The sequence below is a fragment of the Cetorhinus maximus genome, chromosome 2 (genome assembly GCF_964194155.1).
Source record: "Cetorhinus maximus chromosome 2, sCetMax3.hap1.1, whole genome shotgun sequence".
In the NCBI taxonomy this organism is placed as follows: Eukaryota; Metazoa; Chordata; class Chondrichthyes; order Lamniformes; family Cetorhinidae; genus Cetorhinus; species Cetorhinus maximus.
The window spans coordinates 204,869,757-204,894,694 of NC_135880.1; the positions used below are offsets into that span (position 1 = coordinate 204,869,757).

The following is a 24,938-nucleotide window of genomic DNA, read 5'->3' on the forward strand; positions in this document are numbered from 1 at the left end:
AATGGTATTATGATCACTATTTCCCTATGGATCTTTTACAATGATATTTACTCATTAACCCTGCCCCATTACACAATATTAGATCTAAGATAGCTTTATCACAAAATTGGTTCCACAACTTATTGCTCCAGGAAGCTTGTCATGAAAACATTCTAGAAATTCATCTTATGGACCACGCTTGCCAATTTGATCATCCGTGCCTATAAGAATAATTATTAAATTGTCTTTGTGGATGAATGGTTTATTATCTACTAACGGAGTCTTTTTTTGTTATTGAATTCAAATTAATCACTATTTGGTTCAGTTAGCTTGCTGATGGACGTATGGATGATTTCAACTTCTGACCACCCGTTCCTCACTTTAAAACAGGGAATCGACAGAGGAAAATTGGCTGGTCTGGTTCAATTTGTAAGCAGGGCTTTAAGTGGGCACCCAAAAAAAGACAGGGGAAGGCTATTTAAATATGCAAATCAGAGTCCTACACCAGCTGCAAGATCCCAACAGCAATTTTTATGTGCAGGATCCCAACAGCAATTTTTATGTGCAAATGGGCAGACCATGCTCCATGCATGCTAGTCCCACTTTATACAGGACATCAAGTAGCCCAACCAGTGGCCTAAGGGGTCACTAGAGGTCACTCAGGTAAGTTTCGACTTTGTTTCTTTTGAAGATTTTTTTTGGGGGGCAGAAGCAGCATTGCTTCTCCTGGTCCCACAAAATGTTCTGACCCACGGTTGCCCATTTTCACCATTCCCCTCCCCCACCATCGAATCTACTTTCCTCCTTCTACAGGCCTTAACTGCTAGCTGGAGAGATTAATATCAAGCTGCTAGCTGGCTCTGTGCAGAAGCCAGCTAGCTAGACTTTTCTATTATTAGTTTTGTGCCCATTTTGGGCCCAAGTTAAAAGTCTGCCTTTCCTTCCCACCGCGCACCCCCCACCCCCTCTCCGCACCCCTCCCCTACCCACTCTGAGGTCATTTACACATCAAGCTTAATGGGAGACCAAGAGCAAGACCCTGGTGTGGTTGCTGTGAACTTACAGTGAGGGTGGCCAGAAGGCCTTCAGGCACATTAGCAACGATGATGCCAATCAGGAAGATGATGGAATCGAGCAGTTTGTACCCTAGAGTCAACGCAAGGATGAAAAACACCACTCCAATAGAGACAGCCAATGCGGTTACAATGCAGACAAAATGTTCAATTTCAATGGCGATGGGAGTCTTCACATTATGTACTCCTGATGCAAGAGATGCAATCGCTCCAATCATAGTTTGATCTCCTGTGCTTATCACCATGCCAGTAGCCGTGCCTTTCAAAATAATAATAAAAATAAAAAGTTACAAATAGGTGCATTTGTGGCAAGATATGTTTAATTGCAATTTGGCCTCAATTTTAAACCATCCGCGCTCCTCCCAACCCCCATGACAGCTGGACAACGGTCAAGATGATGAAATTAAAACATTAGGATTAGGAAACACCCCCTCCCCTGTCTTAAACATGAAAGTGCAAAAATTAGACCATGGAAGAAGCTCCTCAAAATCTAGGCTGGAAAATAATTAACATAATTAAGTCCCGGACTGATGACATAATCGGCGCTGCAGTAAATGAGGGGGAGGCCTGATCTGTGAGATTCCCAGCAGCGGATCCAAGACAGGAGCTTTCAGTTCTCTATGATAACTGGCTTGTTTATCACTCTTTGTAGGTCAGATGGAGTTGGAGTGCTCTCCCTCTAGGGTATCTTTGGCCTCTCCCAGCCCCAAACTCCAGCTAAACCCACTCACCCAATCCCAGCCCTCCCAATCGCCACATGGAGCTAATACTCCTTTCTCCGTGTCAGAGACCATTCCTAAGTGGCCCTGGGATTTGGCTTCCTACCACCAAGTGATCCCCCTACCTGTCAGCCAGGTTGTCAGTTTGGTTGGTTGCTGATCAAGAGGCAGTCATGCAACATTTTAATGAGACCCTGTCTTTATGATCAGCAGTATTCTCTATGTCTCCAGCTTTGCCAGGTTCTTCAGCTGATTTTGGCTTCCTCTGCACACTCCCCATGTCTCCCTTAATATCAGGGTCATAGAATCATAAAAACTTGTGGCACAGAAGGAAACCATTCTGCGTTTGCCAGTGAAAAAATGTCTCTCACGATAATCATGAAACTACCCATATTGTTACAAAAAAGCCCATCTGGTTCACTAATGTCCTTCAGGGAGGGAAATCTGGGGTCCTTATCCAATCTGGTGTACATGTGATTCCAGAGCTACAGAAATGTGGTTAATGCTTACCTGCCCTCTGAAATGGCCTAGCAAGTCACTCAGTTTCATCAAACTGCCACAAAACAAAATAAAACTGAATGGAACAGCCCTCATCGACCTAGGCACCGAAAATGACAAAGGCACTCCCTACCCAGTCAACCCTGCAAAGTCCTAATCACTGGGATCTAGGAGCCTGAGCCAGATTGAATTCCATTTTTCTTCTTTCCTCCTTTAAGATGCTCCTTAAAACCTAACCATGGCTTTGGCCATCTGCCCTAACATTCCTTATGTGGCTGGGTGTCAAATTTGCTTTGTAACACTCCTGTGGAGCATGTTGGAATGTTTTATTACATTAAAGACCCACACTGTCAATCTGTATCATTTGAAAACTGCTTAATCACGCCCCTACATTTCAATCTGAGCCAAAGAGTTTCTAATGATTAGATTTGCTCAGTGGGAAGCGTTGGGTTATTTGGGGGTTAGAATCTGGCTGAAACCCCAAAGTGACCTGCTTATTCTTTGATGCTAAACAAGTCTTCTCATTCCCTGGGAATGATTGGAGAATTTGTTTCACATTATTAAGAGGGAGATCTGCCCCAAGGAAGTCTTACACAGCTCAAGTTATCAGAATTCATTCTAGGGCAGGAAAATAACTAATTTTAGAAAATTCGCAGCCCAAACCTTCCAAAAACCTAAACCACAACAGTTACCATTTTCCACTAAATCAAGAACTTGGTAAAGATAAAATATAAATGTTTAACCATACAGTATAAATGAAATTTTGCACGTTTCCTTACAGCATATACACTTAAAGCAACTCCACAACCTATTATCATTTTGATTAGTCTTAGCTATGAGGTCTCCTTTCCCTGAACAGTCAACCTACATTCACTGTACACACTGGCATAAGGATTGTTATAGTCATTTGGGCAAAGTAATCTACATATCAGTGGAATCGTATCCCAGTGAAATTAATAAAATCATAAGAAATAAGGAGCTGAGTAGGCCATTTGGTTAATCTAGCCTGTTCTGCCACTTTCTTGCCTATTCCCCATAACCCTTGACTCCCTTGTCAATCAAGTATCTGTCTGACTCAGCCTTGAATATATTGAATGGTCCAGCCTACGCAACTCTTTGCAGAAGAGAATGCCAAAGACTAATGACCCTCAGAGAGGAAATTCCTCCTCATCTCCATCCTAAATGGGACTTTTCAAATTGTGCCCCCTATTTCTAGATTCCCCCACAAAAGGAAGCACCTCACAGTGTCTACCCTGTCAAGACCCTTCAGGATCCTTTATGTTTCAATTAGATCACCTCTCAATGTTCTAAACTCCAATGAGTGTGGGCCCAACCTACTCAACCTTTCCTTGTAAAACAACCCCTTCAGCCCAGTTGTCAGTCTGGTCAACCTTCTCTGAACCGCTTCCAATGCAAGTATACCCTTCCTTAAAATGGTACACAGTATACCAGGTGCAATCTCACCAATGTCCTGTATGTTTGTAGCAAGACTTCCCTACTTTTATACTCCATCCCCATTGCAATAAAAGCGAGTATTCCATTTGCCTTAGTTACTTGCAATACCTACATGTTAACCTTTAGTGATTCATGTATAAGGACAACCAGATCCCTCTGTACAGCAGCATTCTGCAGTCTCTCTTCATTTAAATGATATTTTGTTTCTATTCTTCCTGCCAAAGCGGACAACCTCACATTTTCCCACATTATACTCCATCTGCCAAATCTTTGCCCATTCACCTATATCACTTTGCAGACTCTTTGTAAAATCCTCACAACTTGCTCTCCTACCTACCTTGCTATCAGCAGCAAATTTGGCTACAATACAGTCGATCCTTTCATCCAATCCATTAATGTAGATCGTAAATAGTTGAAGCCTCAACGTTGATCCCTGCCCCACCCCACAAGTTACAGTTTACCAACCCAAAAGTGACCCATTTATCTGACTGTCTGTTTCCTGTTAGTTAGCCAACTCTCTATCCAGGCTAATATATCACCCCCAACACCATGAGCTTTTATCTTCTGTGGTAATCTTCTATGTAATTCCTTCAATAGCACAGGGGACGAGGGGTTAGAGAAAAATGTACTAAAGGACAAAATATGAAAATGTATTTACCTCTAGCAGTTACTTACCTTCAAGACAGGTGGTGGAGTAGAACCCAATATTCTTTGTTTCAAGTATGTTCTCATGTGTATATTCAGTGGTACGAGATTGTGCTTCAGACTCACCAGTCAGGCTGGAGTTATCCACCTGCCAAGATGCAACAAGTCAATTATATCTTGAACTGCATTAAAATTAGCAGTAAAATTACCTGGATTATTTTTTTTTCAATAAAATGGATCTAGAATTATATTGATGAAAGGATGACGGTAGCAGATTCAAGGGGAAACTGTGGTATAATGGTAATGTCACTGGACTAGTAATCCAGAGACACAGGTTAATGCCCTGGGCAGCCGGTGGAATTCAAAGTTAGGAGTTTAAAATTAGGGGCTGCCCTTTTAGGACAGAGATGAGGTGAATTTTTTTCTCTCTCAGAGGGTAGTGCGACTTTGGAACTCTCTGCCTTTGAAGGCAGTGGAGGCGGGGTCATTGAACATTTTTAAGGCAGAGGCAGAAGGTTATCAGGGGTAGACGGAGATGTGGAATTCGAACACAAACAGATCAGCCATGATCTTATTGAATGGAGGAGTAGGCTCGAGGGGCCGAATGGCCTACTTCTGCACCTATTTCATGTGTTCGTATGTAATATCATACTAGTCTCAGTAATGATGGCCATGACAACTAGAATCTGGTCCATGAATGTCCTTTAGGGAAGGAAATCTACAATCCTTACCAGGTGTGGCCTAAATTGACTCCAGACCCACAGCAATGTGGCTGACTCTTAACTGCCCTCTGAAATGGCCTAGCAAGGCACTTAGTTCAAGGGCAATTAGTGATAAATGCTGGCCTTGCCAGTGACACCCACTTCCCATAAAAGAATAAGGAAACTCTCAACATCCAAAAGGGTACTGGATCTCTATTTAGCAAATTTGCAGAGCTATGGGGAGTGGGGTTAGAATAAGCAAAGGAATAAGACTAATTAGTAACTCCTTCCAGAGCTGACACGACAAGCTAAATCACTACCTCCTATGCTGTCAGATACTACCACGCCAGAAAATGTCACTCCAAGTCTTATATCACATCAGATATAAAAATGATATAAAGAAATTTTTGACTTGGAAGTTTAGCCTTTTCCTTCCCTTCAAAGAATTATCTGTTGAACAGATTGAATCCATCTTGATTGTCACTGCTTAAGTGTCAGGGAAGGTGGAATAATTCCACATGGAAGGAAAGGGAAAAATAAGACTGACTTCCTGGGCTGCTTGCAGACTCCAACTGATGACGGGACCGGCTGGGAGTAAATTGACTGCTTATCTTCTCAAGCAGGAATTTGATTGGTAATATTGGGGAACCTGGAGAGCATCTGAAAAACGTAAACCATTTCTTGTTAAGGGTAGCAATAGCCAGCAGGATGCCAGCTTTTCTCAGTTGCCATCTGAAATGTAGGAGGTGTCTGTATTGAAATGGATTATTTTAAAAAGATAGTATCGTGGCTCTAGTTAAAAATAGAATTTTATAAATTGTTTACAGTGACCTGTTAATCTATAATAATAGATGGTCTACCTTGCAACCCTGAGCAGAGAGGAGGCGGAGATCTGCTGGAATTCTGTCACCAGCTTTAATCTGCACAATGTCACCAACAACCAGTTTATCTGCTGTAATCAGTTGCTTCTCACCATCTCGAATAACAAGGGCTTGCTGGAATAGAACATTCAACATTGTATCCAAGTTAATTCAACAAGAATTTATTCCAACTGTAACCACTACTCGCATTTGTGCGGATTAACATTTTTGTGCCGATAAAGAGCGGGACTTTACCTGTGAGGGAGGCAGTTCTCACCCAGACACAAAGCAGCGCTGGAATTCGAAAGGAGTGACGTCAGGACAAGGGAGAGAGCTGATTGGTAAGTAGTGGGTAAGTTTTTTTTTCCCCCCCCTCTATTTTAAAGCGACATCACAGTAGGTAAGAGTCTCAGCATTTGTTTCTTTTAAAAGAAAAACTAAATAGTTTTCTACTTAGTTTAAATTTAAGGGCCAGAATTTTCACGTCAGCTTGCAGGGGTGGACCCGGCACGCTGACACGTAAAATGAGGTGCAATGACATCAGCCGCACGTCCCGACATCACCGCGCGTCATTCAGATCTTTTGTTTGGCGGGTGCGCGCCAGAGGCAGCTGCTCGCCCGCCGAACTGTCAAAGGCCTGTTAAGGCCATTAAAAAACAAATCAAAGTAATTATCATTGCTGTCTGTCCAACCTTAAAGCTGACAGGCAGATGAAAAGCCCAAGCAGCCTTCACGTTTTTCAGGAAACCTCATCCACAGGCGGGATGAGGTTTCCTCAAGGTTTTATTGAATAAATTTTTTAAATGTTCACAATTCCTAAACATGCCCCAGCTCATGTGACACATAAATAATTTTTATCTTTCTTTATTTAAAACCTTTAATATGAACTTAATCTCCCTGAGGCAGTTCTGTGCCTCAAGGAGATTTCTGCACTCTTTCGCACACATGTGCGAAAGAGCGCAGGCCCCGACTCTCCCTCCTCCCCCTGCCCGTGCTCACGCTGGGTGGGCCTTAATTGGCCCGCCCATGTTAAATGGCGGCGCGCGGTCGATCGCGGGCGGCGATTGGCTTCACGCCCGCTCCTGACCGGCCCACCCAACAGGCAGAAAATTCTGCCCAAGGAAATAGTCTTTTACTTAAAAACAAACAAAAAGTATGGCAAGGGAGCTTAGTCCTGTGTATTGTATGGCCTGCAGCAGTGGGAATTCTTAGACATTCCTTGCAGTCTGGATAACCACATGTGCAGGAAATGCCACCGGCTTGACCAGCTTGAGCAACAGGTTTCGGAGCTTGAGCACCAGCTGGAGACAGAGTGGTGCATCCGCAAGGCTGAGGGTTACGTGGATAGCATGTATTTAAGATGTGGTCACTCCGCAGCTTAATGAAGTGCAGTCAGAGAGGGGAAGGGTGACCACCAGTCAGAAGAAGGGAGGCAGGCAGGTAGGTAGGTAGTCAGGAAAGCCCCAGAGTGCATCTCACTCAAGAACCGTTTTTCTGTGTTGGAAAATGGTGAGGGTGAAGGTTCCTCTGGAGAGCGCAGCCAGAGCCAGTTTCACAGCATTGTGACTCAGCTGCACAAGGCGGGAGGAGTAAGAGTGGAAGAGCAATAGTGGTCTGTGCAGACAGGTGCTTCTGCGGCCATAGACGTTACTCCAGGAGGGTGTGTTGCCTCCCTGGTGCCAGGGTCAAGGATGTCACAGAATGGCTGCGGGGCATTCTGATGGGGGAGGGCGAACAGTCAAGAGTTCGTGGTTCACATTGGTACCAACGAACTAAGTAGAAAGAGGGATGAGGTGCTGCAACAAGAATTTGGGGAGCTAGGGAGCAGATTAAAAAGTAGGACCTCAAAAGGTTGTAATCTCTGGATTACTCCCTGTGCCACGTGCTAGTGAGTACAGGAACAGGAGGAGAGAGAGGATGAATGCATGGCTGAAGAGATGGTGCAGGAGGGAGGGCTTTAGTTTCCTGGATCACTGGGTCTGTTTCTGACGAATGTGGGGCCTGTACAAATCCTGGAACAGGACAAACATCCTTGCGGGAAGGTTTGCTGGTGCTGTTGGCGGGGGCATGGTTTAAATTAATTTGGCAGGGGGATGGAATACAGAGTGGAAGTACAGTAGGGGATGATGCACAGCCCAATATAGAAGAGAAACTAAATCAGCATGGAAGGCAGAGCAAATATAGAGCAGATGGCTCTGAGGAATCATACAGACTCGAAACGTTCACTCTATTTTTTTTCTCTCCACAGGTGCTGTTGGACCCGCTGAGATTTTGCAGCATTTTCTGATTTTGTGGCATAGATTTAAGGTAAGAGGCGGGAGGTTGAGAGGGGATTTGAGGAAAAATTTTTTCACCCAGAGGGTGGTTAGGATCTGGAACATGCTGCGTGAGGGGGTGGTAGAAGCAGGAACCATCTCAACATTTAAGGAGTATTTAGATAAGCACTTGAAACACCATAGCATACAGGGCTATGGGCCAAGCGCTAGAAAACGGGATTAGAATAGATAGGTGCTTGACGGCCGGCATGGACACGATGGGCTGAAGGGCCTGTTATCTGTGCTGTATAACTCTGACTCTATAACTGAAAATGCCTTGTGTTAAACATTGGTTGGCTGAGCAGAAATGAGAAGTACTGAAGTTCCCCTTCAAGTCACATACTATCCTTTTCAAAAAGTTATAATTAATTATTTGGGATGGGGGAGTTGTTGACATTTATTGTCCATTCTTGGTTGACCTGGGAAGGTGTTGGTGAGCCTTCTTCTTAATCTTCTGGTAGCAATTTTGATACAGCAGAGTGGCTTATTCAGCCACTCCAGAGGTCAGTTAAGAGTTGATGTGGGACTGGAGTCACATACAGGCCAGACCAGGTTTCCTTCCCTAAAAGGCATTAGTGAACTAGTTGGGTTTTTAAATGATAGTCCAACAGCTTTGTGGTCATTTTTACCGGGACCAGTTTTTAATTTCTCAAGGCCGGAATTTTAGGCCCCCAAGAGGCTGGGTAAGAATAACACTGCCGGCCTACATGCCAGTTCCCTGGCTCCATCCGGCCCGCGCCCCCCCAAGACCATTTTCCTGGACTCAAGAGGAGGCGCTACCTGCCTGCATTTGGTGGGTAGCCAGTTAAGGTAATTAATTACTTTAGTACGGAGGCCAGCTGGGATTTTTCAGTCAGCCTCCAGGTTCCCGCAGATGGTGGGTCCAGTTTAGCAGCCGGGATGTGGCCTCCTAGCATCAGGCCAAGGAGGCCTGCATTTGAGGCTAGTCTGGAAGCCCTGCTTGCACCCCTGGGTGCAGCAGCAGATGAAGAGGGGCTTCTCTCCTTCCTTCCACCACCACTCCCACCCCCCAACCCCGCACCATTACCCCATCCCACAGTCACAGTCATCCCACATCCCAAAAGCCATTTTTTATTTAAGGATTGAAAAAGTTGGGGAGAGGCTGCCTCTATTTTGAACTACCCCGCTGCCGTATTTACCTTCCCATTGCACCCTGCCGCTGCTTTCAAGATAGTGGGCCCTCCAATTAGTGCTCCTGCTTTGGGAGCTGCTGCCACCCTGAACGGTGAGCCCACCCTCTGGCCATCAATCTGGGGAAAATCACATTTGAGTGACCCGTGACTAGTTCCCCACACGGTGTGCCCTTCTGACTCCCTTTTCAGCCTGATGGCAGAGTTCAGAAGCCTGCAGGGAAAATCCTGCCCTCGAATTCTAATTCTCAAGCTGCCATAACAACCATCAATAACTGATTAATAAACTATATTACACACCTGGGGAACCATCTTATGGAAGCTTGCCATGATATTGGTGCTCTTTGCTTCCTGGTAGTAGGCAAAGCAGCCAGTGAGGATGACAACTCCAGCAAGTACAATACCTAAATATAACTGAGGAGCCAAAACTGTTACCAAACAGAATTCGTTTCATAAAAATAAAAGTTTGATTTTACTCAATTCTTTCACCCCTTAACATGTTAGTAATTAAATTAATTAAATCAACTGTGATTTTTATTTCATGTCTGAATGTTTTGATATTCCTACTCTAGCTCCCACTTACCCACCTTCATCCACACAGCCAATTGGCCTCATCAAACCCGTTTTCATTTTTCTGGGATTTCCTACTTGACGTAGTTGAATATTATCATGCATATAATATCACAAGGTTCTTAAAAATTAAAATCGCAGCATCCAAAAGTCAACTTGACCAGAACCAGATCTTTTTGCCTTTACTGAGAGGTGCTGCATTGCCACAGTTGGAAAACATGAACAAATGAAGATCTACATCTTCATGACACCTCATACGCCCGTACACTTGAGGTTACAGAGAACTGAACCACAGTCAGACCTCACTAAATGGAACTACAAATTCATTCCTTCTACCAAGACTCAATGCTCCAGCTGTATTCAGCTTCCTTGGACTGTGGTTCAGTTCTCTGTAACCTCAAGTGTACGGGCGTATGAGGTGTCATGAAGATGTAGATCTTCATTTGTTCATGTTTTCCAACTGTGGCAATGCAGCACTTCTCAGTAAAGGCAAAAAGATCTGGTTCTGGTCAAGCCGACTTTTGGACGCTGCGATTTTAATTTTTAAGAACCTTGTGATATTATATGCATGATAATATTCAACTACATCAAGTCACAAAGTAAATTCAGTGCAAACCGAATTGCAGACCAATTTGGAAATGATCATAAATCCACCAGAATCCGAAAAGACAGTTTGACCAAGAGATTTGAGCACCATTTCTGGGCATATAGTGGGCCTGGTTTATGTGCCTGCAGGAGTGGAATATGAGGCGGGGAGTGAAAAATCAGGAAGGAGGTTGGGGGGGGGGGGGGGGCGGAGTTCTCATTGCCTTCTCACAGCCGTGGCTTTTTATCAGTGGCGGGTAAGGTGAAGGACAGTCCTCCTGCCCAGAGCCAATTGTGCTACTTAAGTAGCCAATTAAAGTTGCTGGCATTTTCCCAGTGGCAGCTGGGTACACCGCTACATGGAGGCGACATCCAGGTGAACCCTAGCGGATTCCCTGCTGGCTGAAATGGAGGGGATCTCCTAATCAGGTACTGTGGCCCACCAAGGGCCCCTTGGTGGGAATGGCTACCCCCATAGCAACACTCCTCTGCCCTCTTCAACCACCCCCACCTCAGCAAACCCACATTCCTTGCTGCGAGGCCAGAGTCCATCAATGAGTCTCACCACAGTCCTAGCAGCGGCCACTGCTCCCAATGCTGCTGCTGGGGCTGAAGAGCTAACAGCCCTTCAACTGGGCTTGGAAGCAGGCTCTCATCCCTTAAGGGTGTCCTGACGGCAGCTCATGAATTGCTAGATTGGCACAGAATCCAGCCAGGACTCTCCCAAATGGCCAAGATGGGGCTGCCCCCAACTTTCTTGTCCGTCATCGGGTCACTGCCACCCTGACAAAATTCAGTTCAGCGGTTGTAGGGGTTGATCTTTGTGATGAATGGTTAGGTCCAGGGCAGGCCTGATATTCAGCCCTGTGCCTCATTTCCATCGAGCCAGTAACAGGCAACTCATCTGTGAAGCAAGAGTGATAATCGAGCCACGGTAACTGTAGTGTTCAATTGTTCGAGTGTCTGTGCCTGGTGACTCTTCTCTGCACTGTGTCAGATTAGTTAAGGCTGGGTGTGGTCACTTAGAAAAATAAATAATACTGTAGGCATGCAGCTGTAAGCATGAGAGAGCAGACATTTTAAATCATTGGCCCCTGCATACATTGAACCTGGTGTGTCATCTCTGCATATACTTCAGAGGCATAATATACAACAGTAACATGAGCAGTCAGGTAAGTGATAAAGGGGAGTAACGAAGAACATATGGTCAGGAACCATTCCAAGTGATCAAGGCTGATTTGTGGCCTATTTTATATACCCACCTCTACCTAATATCTGTTAATACCTTTGCTAGATTTTTGTTAACCAATCTCACATTTAAAATTAACAATTGCAGTTTGTGGAAGAGGGTTCCAAACTTCCGCCACTCTTTGTTTGTAGAAGCATTTCCTAATTTCACCCCTGAAACCTCTGGCTCTAATTTTTAGAATAAGCCCTCTTAGTCTTAGACTTCCCAACCATCAGGAATAGCTTCTGTCTATCTACCTTATCCTCTTAATACTTTGAACTTCAATCAGATCAACCAACTAACTTTCTCAATTCTAGGGAACACGGCCCCAGTTGTGTAATCTCTCCTCACCATGTAACCCTTGGAGCCCATGTATCATCCTAGTAAATCTATACTGCGCTCCCTCCAAGGCCAATATATCCTTTCTGAGAACAAAACAATGACCTGAATAGGGGTGTAGGCAGCAGCCAGGAGAGGGAGGGATGTAAGAGGGTGAGGGGAGCTGGCTGCTTCAAGACAAACCAATCTTGCAGTGGGGCCTCACGCACATTAGGCTCCTTATTTACAAAGGATCTAACAACAGCTGTTTAAGGTGCGGGCAATGTATTTATCTATTTCTTGGTCCTTACCAATACAAAAGGCTGTGCGCTTCCTGTTTGTAATATTGAGGCCTTTAGAAGACATTTATCTCCAAAAATATAAGCGCTATGTGGTCGAGTTTCCAAGCCGTTAACTTTTCAAATGAAATCAGTAGGAAACATTCAATTTTAAAAATCAACACTTCCCAATCTTACAGAGAAAGTCTTGGTAAGAGGTCATCACTTACATTGTCTTTGGCCGAATGATTGCCTTCTCCTAATTGAATGGCATAAGCAATCCAGCAAAGTATAGCTCCAACCCAGAGCAGAATGGAGAATCCACCAATCATTTGCTTCAAGAACTTGACTATCTCGGGGGTCTGTTTGGGAGGTGTGAGCACATTGGGACCATGCCGAGCCAGGATCTCCGCTGCTCTGACACTGGTCAAACCCTGTAACAAAACCACTAAAGAGCTACAAAAGTAACAGAACTTCATACCAAAATTGTTAGTAGTCAAAAGGATCTAAAAGGTCTATACCAGGGATAAGCTAATCCATTCAATCTGACATGGCCCTTTAAGTATTTACAATTGATCAATAACACCCTTCAACTATCAATTGTTAATTCTTTCTATTGACAATTAATAAGAAATCTGATCCTTGAAAATCAGTTCTGAAGCCTAAATTTGAACAACATTGGTAGGAAGCCACGATTAAATAGTGTACACCATAGTGAGCTCCGGTACTGTGACTCTACTGTGAATTTTCAATAACATTCCTTACAAACAGTGCCTGAAAGACATATTACACTTGAACGTTCTTTTTTTGGAACACACACATTGTAAAGATTGATTATGGTGCAAATGTAAGAAATACTAGTTTCAGAACCCAGGCAGTCCATCATCAATAGCATGTTCAAGAGTAGTATAACCAGCATACTACCATTACACTTCCCACTCATACTGCAATTTAGCAGAGACAATTCATTTAGAGTGCTCTGCTCATTGCCCATGTTTTTTTTTCCATTATTAACCAAGCAAGTTATTTTAAACTTTAGAATTCAAGCTTTAAAAATTTGGTTACTTCTGATAGTTATACTTCTGCTACTTCTATAAACTGGATTTTCCCTTCAGGAGTGGGAAACAGGAGCCAGGTCCCAAATCCACCCTGGAGGGCAGGGAAAGAGTCAGGATTTTCACAGAGATACCCCCTTAATTGGTATGGAGACCAAGATTGCCAGCTGTAATTAAATATTTTCCTGGAGGTTTCATCACATGACTTGCACCGATACTCCAGCCATTAGTCAGTCAACACATCCATCCTTGCAACGTACTGCCTTCCTAAGCTAATTGGAAAGCAAAAAGACACTTAACCCAATTGGAAGATACTTGGCTGTCAGCCAAACAGCCTTTTCTTCCCCCCATTTTCAATATCTTTATATCTGGTAAAGAGAAATGTTTGAAGAAAATTTAAAAAAAGCTTCTTCGGCGTTGCAATGATTTTTCTCCAGAATTGCACACAACAGTGTCCTGGAGATTGATCTTTAACTCCTGGAGACTCCAGGCCAATCCTGGAGGGTTAGCAACCTTAATGGAACAAGAGATCAATTAAAGGCCTTCCAGCTCAAAAGAACAGCAGGCTGCAATGAATGGTAATTAACAAGGAGGGCACCTCAACATGGAGGTGCCCCTCTTTCCAACTTGTTTAAAAATTTATTTAAAAGGCACATTGAGCAGCCTGGCCACCACCGTCAGGAGGGGAAATGCTTCTACAGGGTGGCATTTGGTTGTGCCCGCATCCAGGGAGGCAGGCAGTGAGGGCCTGTCAGCCAGCCTGGAGAGCTGGTCCACTGCAGTCTGTTGCTGGGTGCCTGTTTCCAGGTAAACTGACTGTTTCCTCCCCCCCAACTTGGTCCAGGAAACGGGAAGCCAACTGGAAAATCCTAATCAGTATCTGTTGATTCCTGTTAACGAGTTGCTTAAATTGGCCTCCAGCCCAGCTTGTTCCAAAGATACCTTGTCAAAAATGGTCGATGCCAGAATTAAAAAGGTTCAGGAAACCGATACATCGGTGAGTGCCTTCATTTTCAGGCCCTGTCCACCTCTGTACCAAACCGGATAAATCCTTGGTTCAATCATAGGTATAAAGCTGAGTCAGTTGATGGTGACTTCAGTGCTAAACTGGACCTCAAACACTCCTGAGCTAAGATGGGGAAAATCGGACAGCATTTCCAATCCTGGTTGCTATCTAGAGATCCCCACTGGAAACACCCATTTGTGATTGTCAGCTCAGCTTGGGCAGTAAAGAATCGCCTGCTGCCATTCGCTGTCAGAGTTCACACACTGGAGAGCACTCACCACCCCAGGAAATCTATCTGAACAAGGTCTCCATGCCTTCAGGAGAAGAATAGATGGGGGAGATCAGCAAAGAAGGAACGGCAAGAAAAATAAGTGCAGGCATTACTCAAAAGATTGTACAGCATCAGCACGGAGCACACTGGGATATTAAATTCCATATCATTCTTTCCATTGTAAATACTTATGGCTATAAAATTACCAGTTAGTTCACATTTCCAATGGGTTAAAAAGCTTGTACTTTGGGTTGACATTCATGCTTCAAGCTGCTGTATTTAACAATGGCCACTGTGAAATTCTTGGCTTGGTCAACTGACGGATGAATAATTTAATGAAGTGTGGACATAAAGTCAGTTAGCTCCATACTTTGCTTTTCAAAATACCCTCAATCATGTTTTCTTGCTTTCAGAGAATTTTTAGTTACTCAGAAACCCTAAACAGGTGACGTAATGACCAAAAGCAGGTGGGGAAAATGCCAGACGTCTTAATCAAAATTTTCCAAAGCTCTCTTGATTTGGGGAAACTGCCTTTTGGTTGGAGAATTGCAAATATTCCATTAGTTAAAACACAAGGGAGGAGCAACCAATAAACTATAGGCCTATCAGTTTACTACAAGCTGTAGGGAAGTTACTGAAGTCTATCATCAGACATGTTGACTGAACATTTGAATAATTAAGAGCTGATCAGTGAGTCAGCATGGATTTGCACAGGGTAGGTCATGTGCTAACTCCAGTTGAATTTTTTGAGGGAGGTTGCTAACATTGTGGACAGAGGAGTGTCCATGGATGTTGTCTAAGGGGACTTAGAGAGGCTTTTGGTAAAGTCCCAGATTAATAGTAAAAATTAGAGGAATTGGAAGTAATTTTACAACATGGGTTAGAAATTGATAGGGAGATAGGATACAGAGTAGGGATAAAGGAATTCGCTGATTGATTGGATATGACAACTAGAGTTTCTCAAGCTTTGGGTTTTTCACCATTTTTTAAAAATTCGCTCAGGGGATGTGGCCATCGCTGGATAGGCCAGCATTTATTGCCCATCCCTAATTACCCTTGAGAAGGTGATGGCAGTGAGCTGGCCCCGACTCTCCCTCCTCCCCTTGCCCGCCCAGGTAGCGCTGAGCACTACAGTTCGTGTCTTGCGCTGGGCGGGCCTTAATTGGCCCGCCCAGCGTAAAATGGTGGCCCGGAGCTGATCGCAGGCAGCGGGGGCTCTGCAACCGCCCCTGCCTGCTTCCGCCAACTGAAAAATTAAGGCCATTAAGTTATGTGTATTGGAGCTAAAAGTGACATTAACTTAAGGTCGACTAAAAGACACACCATTGAAGCAGAGGACTTGAGAAAACTTGAGCAAGTTCGAAAGGTAGCATGGATGTTATTGTTGCTTCAGATTGTCTTGAGAACAAGAGCTTTGTTGTATTATCAAAAGACATTGATTAATAATGAGAGGCAAGACCAAGGTCAGAGATAAGACAATGATCTGCTGGATCTTGGCATGACCACGAGCAGGTTCTTATTGCAGGAACAAAAGGGTAAAAAAAAGAAACACTATTTTACAGGCATTTCTAGAAGTCCACAATAACCATTCGTAAAAGAGAAATTAACCCCTGGTATCCCAGAAGAAAAATTATTCAACCTTGCTTCTGAGATAAACTCCTAGATAAGGTTGTAACAATAACTTCATCTATTAAATTGTCTTGATGTCAATAAAACCAATTATTTAGAAAAGTAATTCAGTATCAGTGGATTCTTACCTCTTGTACCTTAAAGAGTTTAAAAAGCTACAGGTATCCAGGTACACAAATCACTAAAAATAGGGCACAGATATTAAAAGGTAATCAGAAAGGCTAATGAAATGTTGGCTTTCATCTCGAGAGGAATGGAATCCAGAAGCTAGGAAGTGAAGAGCCTTGGTCAGACCCCATCTGGATACTGCATTCAGCTTTAAACACAGTACCTCAGGCAGGATATACTGACTTTGGAGGGGGTATAGCAGAGATTCACAATAATACCAGGGCTTAATGTGATAAATTATAAGGACTGGTTGCATAAACTTGGCTTGTATTCCCTTGAATTTAGAAGGTTGAAGGGTTTTCCAATTGAGATGTTAACATTATAAAAATGATTTGATTCAGTAGCTACAAAATTTAATATTGAGGCGAAACTAGAACAAGGGTGCACAATCTTAAAATTAAAGGTAGGCCATTCAGGAGTGAGATTAGGAAACACTTCAACACAAAGGTTAGTGGAAATCTGAAATACTTGCCCAACACCCGTGGACCCCCCCCTCCCCCCCGCCACTAGCTCCTCCCTCCCAAACAGCTGTCATTGTGGGTCAATCGAAATTTTCAACGCTGAGATCAACAGGATTTTTAATACGCAGAAGGTATCAGGAATATGGAGCAAAGAAAGGTAAATAGAATTAACGTGCAGATAAGTCACGATCTGAGTGAACAACTGAACAGGCTTAATGGGCAGATTGGTCTACAAATGTTTTTATACAATACCAAAATCTTTACAAATCTAACACAAGGAAATATGAATTTAAGAGAACTGATCTGAAGAGAACAATTTTGTCCAAGACAGCTACACCATCCTGCGATGCTGCTAAAACATTAACTCTTTAGGCTGCAATGTCGGAAAGTCGAGATTTCACACAACCCAAAATAAATCCTTTGCTTTTGCAGAAGGAAATCAGAAAATCAACAGCCTTACATTCAGTTCAAAGATTCTTAATTAAACATCTGATCGTTTTTCTAGCCATGAATTCCAATGTTGCTTAAATCAAATTATTGGATAATTCATTTTTATTACACAAACATTTGAATTATCAAGATTAGACTGTAATAAAACATGCCATACTCTTACATAAACAAAAACAAAAAATGCTGGAAAAACTCAGCAGGTCTGACAGCATCTGTGGAGAGAAAGACAGAGTTAACGTTTCGAGTCCGTTCAAAGGCTCTGAGGAAGAGCCGTACAGACTCAAAACGTTAACTCTGTCTTTCTCTCCACAGATGCTGTCAGACCTGCCGAGTTTTTCCAGCATTTTTTGTTTTTGTTTCAGATTTCCAGCATCTGCAGTATTTTGCCTTTATCTTATGTCATACCCTTAGTTGCATTTCACATCTAATCAGCTGGTATTAAAGGCAGGGATTTTCTTTGTGAAAATGCCTTGTAGCGAAAACTAAAGATAGCGTCGTGAAGCCACGTGTACTCACTTTTACAAGGTTGGTTTCATATTTTTTTACCAATTCTTTAATGGAAATTTTGTGATCTTGCTGAAAAGAGGGAACATGGACATTATCAACAATCAAAGCATTTAAACTGCAGCTCACCTTATTTCATTTTACAATATTGAGCTGTTCACACTATTTTGAACAATATTTCAGTTATAATTCAGCTTTCTAATACTTAGCTATTAATTTAACATATTTTACCTACAGCAGCAGGTATGTTCCTGATCCCACTTATAATCATTGTCTAGTTGCATGTTGCCAACAAACGCAGTAAATTACTCATTGTAATAAGCAAAGCAATTATTCTCAAATAACAGAATATTGCTGAAGACAGCCAAACCACACTTTTCCTGCCTTCTGATATTTTTGTGGTAGAAGTGACAAGCTTAGAAATGATCAGAAACTTCCAAAATCTGTAGAGTCAGAACCTAAAATCGACTATTCATCCTCTTTATTACTAATAATCCTAGTTCAGCAAAATCTCCACATTTACAAATCTGTTCAAATGAAGGATTTTGTTCCGCTCCAGATGTGGATAACATTATGAGAATCAGATTACACATCAAATCAAACCAACATAACAGTATTGAGATAAAAAAATACAATAAAAATTGTGTAATTTGTTAATCAAGGCCAGTATTCTTTTCCAATTGGTCTCAAATACTTTCTTTTTATATCTAAAAATATTCTTTCAGTGAGTAATTTGTAATTACATTACTTGTTTTAGTCTCCAAGATTTAATCTGAGCTTCTTACTTTTCCATTTCAAGGTCACTGCGGTTATTCAAGAATACATTTCATTCAGTTAGCTCACTCGGAGACTAAAATCTCTGTCATTTCAGTGGTAGAGGAAGGGCAGAAGACTGACCCAAGATATTTTAAATGTTGCAGAAGATCAGAAAGACAGAGACAGAATTTAGGTCCTACGGTACAGCCAGTGTAGTCCAGAGCAGAAAGCATTGTGCTGATATCTCACTGCAGAGCCTGATACCCAATTGCCTTGGAATGTCCTTGCCATTGGACCAAGGCGCCGCTCTGCCAAGACCGTGTGGTAGTCAGTGTGCAACGACACCCCACATTAAAAACAAATCATGTACTGGCATCTTCCACTCATCAAAATCAAAATTAAGTTTGGGACCTGGAAGGTCAGGAACCTCATGGACAATCCCAACAGTGACAAACCTAAGCATCGCACCGGCATCGTAGCTTGGGAACACGGACTCCTCAACATTGACATTGCTGCCCTAAGTGAAACACGACATGCTGGAGAAGGCCAGCTGAAGGAACAAGACAGCCGGGTACATCTTTTTCTGGAAGGGCCTTCCAGAAATGGAATGATGCCTCTATGGGGTGGGCTTCGCCATCGAAAATGAGTTTGTCTGATGCCTCAGTGACTCCTCCCTTGGGATAAGCAAATGCCTCATGACTGCCTGATTCACCCAGGAACAAGGAATCAGCATTCTGTCATCAGTGCACATGCTCCTACACTGGAGGCAATAACTGAGACCAAGGAAGTCTCAACTGATTCTCCTTGGAGAGTTCAATGCCAGAGTCAGGAAGGGTGCAAGTCTCTGGAAGCTCGTGATAGGCAAGGAAGGAGCATGGAAAGCAAACTCCAATGGAGTCCTTCTCCTGACAAAATATCTAGAACATCACCTGGTCATAACCGACACCCTGTTCCGCCAGCGAGGCAAGAACAAGACCTCATGGCAATACCCACGGTGCAAACACCGGCACTTGCTCGACTGTGGCATAGTTCAGTTCAAGCAAGGGAGCACAGAGATGTCCACATCATCCGCGCCATAACAGGTACTGATGACTTCTGGACCAATCATCATCTGATCCACCATCTCCAGCCTGGCCCCCAAACAGCAGAGGTAACAGAAGCAATGCCACAAGAAAATGAACATCAATGGCCTCAAAGATCCCACCAAGGTGGCCCTTCTCAATCAGCGTCTCACTGTCAACCTGTCAACCTCCAGCCACTAGGAACTACATAATGCCTACTCGACACTAAAGTCCACCATAACAAGCACCTGTAAAGTGATCCTTGGTTTCTATTGTCACTGGTTTGACGAGAACAACCAAGAAATCCAGGACCTATAGAGCATAAGCGCAAAGCTTTCATTGACTGGAAACTTCACTTATGGAGTATCTTCCTCAAATTTGGCTACATTCAGAAATTTGTCACCATCCTCCACTTACTCCATGATGACATACAAGCTGTGACCCTCACCGACAGAATAACTACAAACACTCAGAGTGAAAACTTGGATCAAACAAAGTCATGTCATTATACCAACTCTCTTCTCCATTTTCCTCATTGCAATGCTGCACCTCACCTCCAGCAAATTACTCATGGGCGTGGAAATAATCTGCAGAACAGTTAGGAAACTATTCAACCTATGCATCCTTCAATCCAAACAAAAAACAATCCAACCTCAGTCATAGTTTCAGTATGCAGATGACAATTATGCATGTGCTCACTCAGGAACTGAGCTCCAGATTATTCTCAACTCCTTCTCTGAAGTATATGAGAAAATGGGCCTTAGACTAAATATACAGAAATCTAAGGTCTGCTTTCAACCAGCTTTCACATCAAAACACTTTCCCCAGTTGATTAAGAGCAACAGCGAGATCCTGGAAAATGGAGACCATTTTCTGTTTCTTGGGAGCCTCCTCTTGACAAAGGCAGACATAGATGGCAAAATTCATCTCTGCCTCTAATGTGCAAGCTCAGCCTTTGGCCAACTGAGTGTTGGAAAAGAGTATTTGAGGGCCTGGATCTCAAACTTCAGACTAAGGTCATGGTTTAGCAAGTAGCAGTGTTCCCCATGTTCTTATAGGCTTCAGAGACTTGGGTGACCTACAACAGGCACCTCGAAGTACTTGAGCACCACCACCTGTGGTGCCTTCACAAGATCCACCAAATCCAGTGGCAAGAAAAGCAGTCTAACAACAGTGTCCTCTCCTAAGCCAACTTGCTCAGCATCAAGGCACTAATCACTCAAAATCAGATCCACTGGTCGGAACATGTCACAAGCGTGCGTGACACCAGACTCCTGAAGCAACCGCTCTCCTCAAAACTCATCACAGTGGGGCACTCCAAGCAGGACAGCAGAAACCCTTTAGGGATGTCCTCAAAGGATCGCTGAAGAGGTCAAACACACTAATGGGAGACCCTGGCTTGTGACTGACCAAAGTGGAGAAGGCTCATTCAGGAAGACACCAAACACATGGAGAGATTTCGTTAGTAACATGCATAGATGAAATAGAGGCAAAGGGAACATACAAACCTCCAAAGAACCCATCTACCCAACCCTTCAAGCACCACCTGTCCCACATGTGGCAAAGATTGCAGATCATACATTGGATTTATCAGCCATCTCAGAACCCATCGAACCAGAGTGGAAGCAAGTCATCCTCGATCCTGATAGACTGGTGAAGATGAAATTATTCAGTTCAGTGAGTATGGTGATAATGATGATGTGAAAGGAGTTGAAAGGATATGGGAACAGAGTATGTAAATGTGATTCGTACTAGTTGTTCGTGCAGACAATAAATTATATCATAGACTGGTTGGGCAGAATGGTCCGCTTCCATCTTGTAAAATCCTCAGGTCATACAGAGTGGAATATAGCTTCCATATTATAGGTCAATTAAGGGAGCTGCTGTGAAATGTTTTGAGATTAAAAATAGTTAAATAAAATGTCAAGAAATATTATAATAAGACCTTGTTAAAGTTTACCGAGCTTATGCAGAAGTGAAATTTCTACACCACATTTTCCTAGATCTAGAGTTAAAGAGAAAAAGGAGAAATTCACAGTGAGAAAAATGAAACATAAAGCAGATTTTTCATTCAAGAACATGGGGATGGAGGCTATTTTTGGCACAATGAAAGGATAAATTTGATTTACTTTAGAAAGAAATGAATGTTAACTATTTATGCAGTGCTTCTTTCATACATGTTGAATGTGTTCACTGCCATGAGCTAATGCGATGTAGCTGTGTATTTGCCCTGAAAGTAATTGCTCTCAAGCTGTGAGAGTACCATTGGTTGATGGCTGACAGTAAACTAACAACCTGCATGTATCTGTGTCTGTGACTAACCATGATGGGCCCGTATCAGTGTTGGTGTTGCTATTTCTGTAATCATCATAAGCTTGTTGTTTTCAATGCTGGTGCTGATAGCAACTCGAGAAAGAATACAACATGGCAGACAGCCACCACTGACCAGTGAATATAAAACAGTGTCTCTAAAGTAAAGGAAAATACAATTCAATCTGTATTTCAAGATATTATGGACGATGTTGAAAGCTCAATGTTGAGAAGGTCACACTAGTGGAACACAGAGTAAAGTTAACCTGCAAAATGATTCCCAATTTTAATAAGCTCAAACATCCTTCTCTACAACACATCAATTTCTGGAGCTTTACTTGCCTGTTGGATGTCCATTGGTTCTTGATAGTTCATTATTTTCAGGATAAATTCTACAGGCAACAGTTTCACTTGTGTCTGGTCCATCCTGGATCATTGTCCAAACCTATGGACCAAAACAGGCCCACAGTGGAGTCTTCTATTTTTGGAATTATCCTCCTCAGAGCCACCATGACTTTACTTTGCTTTACAGCCCCATCAGCTGCTGTCAGTTATAAGGTGCCAATTAATGTCATGTTCAATTGAGGTTGCTTAGCAGCCCATTGTTTGCCTGTCCAGATGATGTGGCAAAATTGCAATGAATGGACTGATTAACAGTTCAGGAGGTCATAGACAGCTTATCTTAAATGCTTCCCTTTTTGCTCCTCATTTACCACTCTGAATGCTGCTATAGTACTTAGAGTTGACTGATACGAAGGTGAGGAGCTATTGCAGCGTCTTGCAAGCCTTTTAGCTGATCCAGGCAATACAATATATCAGTGTGTAGGTGGGCTCTTCTTGTTCTTCATTTTGGAGAGGAAAAGTTGAGGATTAATGTATGTTGTGCTGAATTTTCAATGTATTATTCTCTCAATGTTGTTCAGGTCTCCTATCTATGTGCAATAAGATAGGCTTAGTTTTCAAGTTAGATACTAATGATTGTATTTTAAATGACCTGAGATTTGACATCTGGTTATTAGACGAGGAATAACATTTTTTAATTTCCAGTTGCCTTCTCCCTTTTAAATCACATTGTTTCCAGGTGGGAGTGGTGTCCAGTATGGGCCATTTATCTTTGTCCTTAGATATATTCAGCCTTAAGTGAAAACAGAGAAAAGCCACTTCTAGAACTCTACACTTACACTCTCTCATTTGTATTGCTGAAAATAAGCATTTTCTGAAATTATCAATTATCAGTTGGTAATGTTACAGTCAATCAGAAAACTTGGATATTATTGATTAGGGTCCATCAATTGAAAGTGAAAATATGTAATACTGAATAAGGTAGTATTCCTAAGCACAGGTATTAAACTAGTTCGAATGATCTAGAAGACATTGTTTATAGTGTCATCAGATATGTACTCTAAACCAATACTTGCGGCACATTTGTACTCCAACTAACAATGACACAAAAGTTGTAATTAGGTCAAGGCCATGTTAAGAAGACATAAATAAAGAAATCTGAACACTTTTACTCCCATACAGAACTGTAAACTTCAGATTGTTTTTCAGTCAGTCCATATAGCCAGAGAGAAAGCTTGATGAAAGTTGATCCACCTGAAACGTTAACTTTATTTCTACACAGATACTGCCTGACCTGTGTTTTTTTTTTCTAGCATTTTCTGTTTTTGTTTGAGAGAGAGACTGTTGTGAGTCATTCCACACACTCAAGTAAAAATCTCTATCACTAAGGTACTGCAATTGCATAGCTACATAACACTGGATCCAGCATTCCTTTTTCCTGCATAATTATAAAACACTATCAATTCTAGTGAGAAAACTGTTTAAAGAATGCAAGACTTATTGGAAATCTACCTTTTGTAAGGCATCCTTTATGACAATTATATCACTAGGGTACTTAATAGGCTTTTAAAAATTTTACTTCAAATTCAATCTGGTTTCTCTTCAAATATTTCTATTCTCACCTTTTTCTGTTGTTACAGTTTTTTCAGGATAAAAAAAGGTGAGATACTTTAAAAACTCTTTAGGGAATGCTTGATACGCCATTTTGTCTAATTGTTGGCTAAGCCAAGAACCTGAATTTAAAAGTGCTGGAACCACAGTCCTGTAGATAGGTTACCTTCCCATTCCCAACTTTACATCAACAATCATCAATCTTTTTATTGAATTCTCTTTTCTATGATACTTTAATCTATTAGAATTAATCACCAACTCCAATTTTAAAAACCTGACTCAATTTCTTCGATTATGGCTTCCCCTTTTATTGAATTAAATAAATCATTGTCCATATTTCCTGCAACACTCCTGGCCAGGGACAATGGAAAATTACGTCGTGAGAAAGAAAAAGGTCAAACAGGATGCACGAGGCTTTCAATGGCCTGTCAAAATGATGTGAAAAGTTGTCCTTCATATCTGCCACATGCATTGTAGAGAAGCCAATCTCATTCCTGATTTATCACAAGGCCCAGAGCCACGATTAGCAACAACAAAACAATGTATTAGAATTATGTACCAAAATAAACATGATCCAGGGGCATCTGAAGTACTCTGTCTGAAAGGGCGGGGGATGGCTGGCAGCTGATACCACAAGAACTTTCAGAGAGAATTAACTGGAGACGTACTTGAAAAGGGGGGAAAAACGAAGGAGTCGGATAGCTCTTTCAAAGAGTTGGCACAAGCACCCTAAGTTCTATCAGCCTCTGAAGGAATCAGGAACTGGAGGCTAAAACCCAAATATAGTTTTGTTTTTGTGCCATCCACCTCCTTGATTGCAAGTATGAAGAGTCCAAACTGACTTCATCATCAGTTATTATTGCACATAATAATAAATGTCCATAGCTACTAGATTGAAAAGTGATTTATTTTCCAGAAATAAAGTTAAATACGAATTGC

At 42.4% G+C, this 24,938-nt stretch overlaps 1 protein-coding gene across 1 annotated transcript in view; it reads right to left on the reverse strand.

Annotated features, from left to right (window-relative positions):
• The window catches only part of LOC144669384 (potassium-transporting ATPase alpha chain 2-like), a 65,335-nt gene extending 42,874 nt beyond the window's left edge, over nt 1-22,461 (reverse strand). Inside the window, exons 1-7 of the mRNA XM_078531779.1 lie at nt 22,385-22,461; nt 17,932-17,987; nt 12,606-12,809; nt 9,697-9,810; nt 5,931-6,065; nt 4,400-4,517; nt 1,043-1,311 (exon numbers count right to left, since the gene is read on the reverse strand). Coding sequence (XP_078387905.1) covers nt 1,043-1,311; nt 4,400-4,517; nt 5,931-6,065; nt 9,697-9,810; nt 12,606-12,809; nt 17,932-17,987; nt 22,385-22,421 — 933 coding nt within the window. The 5' untranslated portion in view covers nt 22,422-22,461. The remainder of the gene's footprint in view (nt 1-1,042; nt 1,312-4,399; nt 4,518-5,930; nt 6,066-9,696; nt 9,811-12,605; nt 12,810-17,931; nt 17,988-22,384) is intronic.
• Between the last annotated feature and the right edge of the window lie 2,477 nt (nt 22,462-24,938).